Source organism: Myotis daubentonii, chromosome 2 (assembly GCF_963259705.1).
Source record: "Myotis daubentonii chromosome 2, mMyoDau2.1, whole genome shotgun sequence".
Taxonomy (NCBI): Eukaryota; Metazoa; Chordata; class Mammalia; order Chiroptera; family Vespertilionidae; genus Myotis; species Myotis daubentonii.
Window position 1 is genome coordinate 167,234,384 of NC_081841.1, and position 6,434 is coordinate 167,240,817.

The window sequence follows — 6,434 nt, forward strand, 5'->3', positions numbered from 1 at the left end:
AACACACACAAGCTAATGAACCAAACAAGTCTCCTCCTGCTATTTCAATACCTGAATATAAGTAAGAATCCCTCTGAATAAGGTTAATACACCACAGTAAAAGCATATGGATTCAAAGAACAGGAAAGTCTTAACCTGCTCTTCACTATATTTTCTTATGTCATTTTTATTCCACTTTCCTTATTTACTCCTTTTTAAAAACTAATATATATGAAAATATGGAAAATACTCCTGGGTATAGTACAAATATACCATTATAGCAATTGAGACTAGAGACTGTTTCAGCAAAGTGGTATGAATTTATTTATCTATCCATTGCTGCAAATAAGAATGGTAATGTGTTCAGATTGCTTGTGCCTGATACCACAAAGTACTACTAATTCTGCTTCCACTTTATAGGAAATGTGATGAATAGCTGTATTTGGCATGACTTGGGATTTTTAAAACAAGAGAATTTCCAGAGTAATAGAGTTCTGAGAAATTCAGTTACAAATTTTTCTAAGCAATATTGAGATAGGTTTATAAAATGGGGTTCTCTCATCATCATCATATGTCATTGGTGAAGCAAAAAGAAAAGATAGCAAGAAACATAAAAAATAAATGTCTGCTAATAAATCAAAGCTTACACATAATACTCTGTTTTAGCTGCATGGATTTATATAAATGATTCAATATTAAAAAAAATAAAATATTTGGTTTTATTACAGTAAGTAATAGTTAAAATGTCTATCTATACTAATAAAAGAGAAAAATGGTAATTGGTGTACGACGATACCCTTTTCATCGGCTAATCAGGGCTATATGCAAATTAACTGCCAACTAAGATTGGCAGTTAACTGCCAACAAGATGGCGGTTAATTTGCATATGTAGGCACAATGCAGGGAGGCGAAAGGGAAAGCAGGAAGAAGCCCCCTGCCACTGACAGTGATCCGAAACCCAGGGGGGAGCTAAGAGCTGGGGGGCAGGGCAAAGGCAGCCCTGGGGCCGCCTTTGCCCTGCCCCCCAGCCATGATGGGAGAATCAGGCGCCTTTTCCGCCCTGGCCAGTGATAGCAGGAAGTAGGGGTGGAGCCAGCGATGGGAGCTGGGCACGGTCGAAGCTGGCAGTCCCAGGAGCTAGGGGTCCCTTGCCTGGGCCTAAAGCTGTGGGTCCCCGCTGCCCGGGCTGGACGCCTCAGCCAGAGGCTTCCTGCAGGGGCAGGGGCGGAGCCCGTGAGATCGCGGCACCCCCCGCTGCCACTGCAGGTCCCCGCTGCCCGGGCCGGACGCCTAGGCCAGAGGCGTCAGGCCTGGGCAAGGGGCCGATCCTGTGATTGGAGGGTGATGGGGGTCAACGCCTGAGGGCTTCCCAGTATGTGAGAGGGGGCAGGCTGGGCTGAGGGACACTCCCTCCCCCCCACACACACACCCAGTGCACGAATTTCGTGCACTGGGCCCCTAGTATTTATATAATGATATACATGTAAACTTTGAATATGGAATTTGAAAATAATGTGGGGCCACAAATTAAATTTAATACATTTTCTAAAAAAATAATCATGATTAGGCATATATTTGGTGCAGTTAATTAGTTCTATATAAGGTAAACAAAATATTATTCACCTATCATGAGCTATATTTTAACAATTCTTTGTGAAGAATACATTTACTTGTAAAGTTTTTTTAAGCTCCATGCATATTATAAAAAAAAACAAAAAAAAAAACAAAAACGTAGTTTCCCTAAGTAGAACAATTCTATTAAACTCCAAGTAAGAGGTAGAGGATGCCCACTAACACATGATGGATGTGATTTATTGATTGGTGGACTCTCAGTAATATCATTTCCTTGTTGATTGATTGTTATAATGGAGGCCCCTTTGGACCTCTATCAACACACATTGAAGTCAACATTTAGATAAATTAAAATGTCAAGTTCCCACCAAATAGACATAACAATAGTTTTTGAGGGGAACAGTTTCTGACTGGAGGTCAAAATATAACTACAATACAGATGTCAGATATCAATAGCACAAGAGAGCAAATTAGAAAATCATAAAACCAGAGAAAGAAAGAAAGAGAATCATGGAATGGACTGCAATAGAAACATATCCGAGAAGACTTGTTCTTAAACTGGAAGTTAGAATTTTGTTGAGTGTTTCCTTCCCACGTCCCGCATGGATCAGGGGTCAGGAACTAGAAGCGGAGCCGCACACAAATGACAGAGAAAAGACACGAGATAATTTGGAAATATTGGGGGACCAGGCGAGTAAGTCCAACTCAGGAGGAAGGACTTCCTCCAGTCCTCAGGCCTCACCAAGCTTTTATTGATCTGGGATGCACCCACAGCATAGCCCTTAGGCAGGCGACCCCTGGCAACAGGCAGACTAGCCCATCAGCAAGGATTTACATAATAATAAATGGGGAAGTTGCTTCAGCTACCACTGTCTGGACAAACAGAGGTGGCACCTAGCTCTGACCTTTGCTAGGGCTTCAAAGGCACCCAGCCTTGAGGGGGTGGGGGGGGTTCTCTGTCTACGCTTATCAGCTAGTGAAGACAATAAATGGTTTCCCACAGAATTTAGTCTTCAAAAATATGTAAGCTAGATATTCATTGTCACTATCTACACTAATAAAAGAGAAAAATGGTAATTGGCGTATGGCGATACCCTTTTCATTGGCTAATCAGGGCTATATGCAAATTAACTGCCAACTAAGATTGGCAGTTAACTGCCAACAAAGATTGGCAGTTAACTGCCAACAAGATGGTGGTTAATTTGCATATGTAGGCACAATGCAGGGAGGTGAAAGGGAAAGCAGGAAGAAGCCCCCTGCCACTGACAGTGATCGGAAACCCAGGGGGGAGCTAAGAGCTGGGGGGCAGGTACTTTTGCCGCCCTGGCCAGTGATAGCAGGATGTAGGGGTGGAGCCAGCGATTGGAGCTGGGCACGGTCGAAGCTGGCAGTCCCAGGAGCTAGGGGTCCCTTGCCTGGGCCTAAAGCGAAGCCCACGATCATGGGGCCGCTGCAGCTGCGGGTCCCCGCTGCCCAGGCTGGACGCCTAGGCCAGAGGCATTAGGCCTGGGTGGAGCGGAGCCTGCAACCACGGGGAGCTGGGGGTCCCCTGTCCAAGCCTGACACCTCTGGCGGAGGCGTCAGGCCTGGGCAAGGGGCAGAGCCAGCAATCGGAGGGGTCTGGGGGTCCCCTGCCCAGGCCTGACGCCTGGGCCAGAGGTGTCAGGCCTGGGCAAGGGGCCGATCCTGCGATTGGAGGGTGATGGGGGTCAACGCCTGAGGGCTCCCAGTATGTGAGAGAGGGCAGGCTGGGCTGAGGGACACTCCCCACACACACACCCAGTGCACGAATTTCGTGCACCGGGCCCCTAGTTCACTCATAATTATTTAGATGACTTATAAAGTAGGACATTCGAGGCAGAGTAGAACTCCTAATAGAGGCCAATAAACTCATTTTTCAGATATGGAAACCAGAGCTAAAAAGTAAATTTCTGGAGATCACATAACTACTTATTGGCAATCATAATTGATATTTATGCAATAGTTGCTATTTCCTTAATGTTGGTGTAAGCTTCATTATAAGATAATATTATTTTTTATCCTTCCTTCCTTCCTCCTTCCTTCCTTCCTTCCTTCCTTCCTTCCTTCCTTCCTTCCTTCCTTCCGTCCTTCCTTCCTTCCTTCCTTCCTTCCTTCCTTCCTTCCTTCCTTCCTTCCTTCCTTCCTCTCTTTCTCTCTTTCTCTCTTTCTTTTTCTTTTCTTCCCTTTTTTTAAAATGTTTATTGTGAAAAGTATTACATATGTCCCATTTTTCCTCACATGGACTCCTTAGGGCCCACCCCCACCCCTGACCCGTTCAAATTCTGTTCACAAGAGTGAACGGAAACTGGGGTCGTTTCGTGCCCTTTGACCCTTTGACCCGGATGTGGAAGATCCTGGCTGTGCTGAGCGGAGAGGAGCTCACAGCGCCACACTAGGCCGCCGGAGACGGCTCAGCGCCGAGCAGAGACCTAGCGGAGAGGAAACCACATATCACTTAGATTGTGCTGAGTTTTTGACCATAAGGACTCCACAGCCCATGTTCAATTGGGGGGAAAAGGCATTACATACAGGCGAGAGTGACAGGAAGTCTAGGCATCGGCTGAAAACTGGGACTCTTTTTGGACTCTTCTCCATTGCACAGAGAGCAGACCTCAGCTTCTCACTTTTCCTCACATCTGGAGGATCACCCTGACTGAAGAGAGTGTCTTGGGTCAGATACCTTCACTGCACAATGGAGTCTGCAGCCTCCCTGGCCGAGCTCCAGGCAGAGGCCAGCTGCCCCATCTGCCTGGATTACCTGAGAGACCCAGTGACCATTGAATGTGGGCACACCTTCTGTCATTTCTGCATCCACCAGCGCTGGGAAGATCTACCGGGCACCTTTCCATGTCCTGTCTGCTTCTATCACTGCCCTGACAAGAACTTAAAGAGGAACACCCAATTCTGTCACATTATTGAAGTTGTTAAGCAGATTCCCACCACAGGGAACGAGAGGAAATTGCAGGAAGAAAAACCCCTGTGTGGGAAGCACAATGAAGTTTTAACACTTTTTTGTGACAGCGCCGAGGAGATGTTATGTCCTCATTGCAAGGTCCCCTTAGACCACCAGGATCAGTCCCTGATACCCATTGAGGAAGCTGCTAAGAGTTGCAGGAACAAGCTCAAAAGATACATTGGGGCGATGTTGGTGGAGGTTGAAGATGCTGAAACGGAATATGAAAACCAAGTTGCAAAAGAATTTGAAGTGCAGAAAAAGGTGGAAAAATGGAGGAAAGAATTGCAGTATGAATGTAAAGAACTGAAGTGTTCCTTACAAATAGAGCATGATGTATTTAATGCTGGTCTACTTATAGAAGAGAAGGATGTTGAAGAAAAACTAACTGAAAATGGAAGGCAAATTTCAAACCATATGTTCATGCTAAATAATCTTTTAAGTGAAATAGCAGAGAAGTATTTACAGGCAGATGTGGATTTACTCACAGGTATTGAAGATATCCACAATAGGTATGAAAAGCTAGAGACCCCAGCAGTCTTTTCATATAAATTAAAGAAGGAGAGTTGCAATCTCCCCCCCACATTATTTGGGCCTGTATAAAATGATCAGCACATTTCAGGTAGATTTGACACTGGATCCTGAAACTGCCCATCCAAATCTCATTATCTCAAGAGATAGAAAAAGTGTGACATATAGGACACCAGATGGTCTTCCTAATCCCCAGGCACTTACTTCTTACCCAGCTGTCCTGAGTTCTGAGGGATTTGATGCTGGCAGGCACTTTTGGCAGGTAGAAGTAAGAGGCACAGGTGAATGGTCCTTAGGTGTGTGTAAAGAATCTTGCCTCATAAATAGTCTGATATCACCATCCCCAAGCAATAGCTGCAGGCACATTGATCTTTGTGCTAGTATATGTGGAACATGCCCTAGAGGACATATCATGCAGGTTGGTATTTTTCTGGACTATGAGTTGGGAGATGTTTCATTTTATAATTTGAATAACGGTTCATACTTGTATGGATTCAGTGGTAAGTTTAAAGAAAAACTTATGCCTTATTTCTCTAGTGCACCTTCGTCAAAATCTCTTACATTCATTATCAGAGATGAATGATGAACAACTTGGAAATTTTGTATGTGGTTATTTTCTTCCCTTGTTATTGAAAGGAATGCTTGTATAAAGATTCTGATTACAGTTTTGATGTTTCTTGAAAGCATTCAGTATTTACCCTTCTCTTCTCCCTTTACCTCATGCCTGGGAAAACTAATGAGAAAGCCTTTGGTGCAGGTGGGAAGTTGCAATGAAGCAAGCCCCTGTAGTGCCAGTATGCTCTCACCAATGTAGCACCCAGTAACCGCCATAAACAATAAACTAGTATCCTTTTCCCGTGCTCTCAGTCATTTTGGGACCTCCTCTGAGACCCACTTTACTTACCGCCAAAAACCTCATCTTGTGAGTAATAAACTTTTCATACTCTCCTGGTATGTGGTGAGTCATCATCAGTCTGAATATTTGAAACCAATTTTGGATGGCTCCACCCTGACCATGCAATCTGGTCATAACCATTGGCATTGTGAACAGGATTTTTCAGATATGAAGCCCCCCACCAAGGTTTCCTCTGGCTTTGGGTTGTAACACTCTGGTTCCCTAGGCAAGGGTGTCCTTTCAGCTTTGTTCTGCATTTGCTGAGTTCTATGGAGTCTGTGTTATAGATTTAACTGACCTAAGTCAGAAGTTTCTATAAGAAACATATTCTACTTTTTATTATTTTCCATATAATTTTTTGGGAATTCTTGTCTTGCTTTTGTCTCCTGTTTTATAAACTTTTTATGTACAGGACTGAGCAAAAGCAGGTTGACAGTAGTGTTACAAATAATACAGTAATTAATAAAAAATAATATCAGAATA

The 6,434-nt window shown here is 44.1% G+C and overlaps 1 protein-coding gene across 1 annotated transcript; it reads left to right on the forward strand.

Annotated features, from left to right (window-relative positions):
- Nucleotides 1–4,138: 4,138 nt before the first annotated feature.
- LOC132226384 (tripartite motif-containing protein 60-like) lies at nucleotides 4,139–6,220 on the forward strand. Its single transcript, XM_059681081.1, is given in 2 exon segments — nucleotides 4,139–5,101; nucleotides 5,103–6,220. Coding segments are annotated over 2 exon segments (1,374 nt in total). The 5' UTR covers nucleotides 4,139–4,264; the 3' UTR covers nucleotides 5,640–6,220.
- Nucleotides 6,221–6,434: the final 214 nt, after the last annotated feature.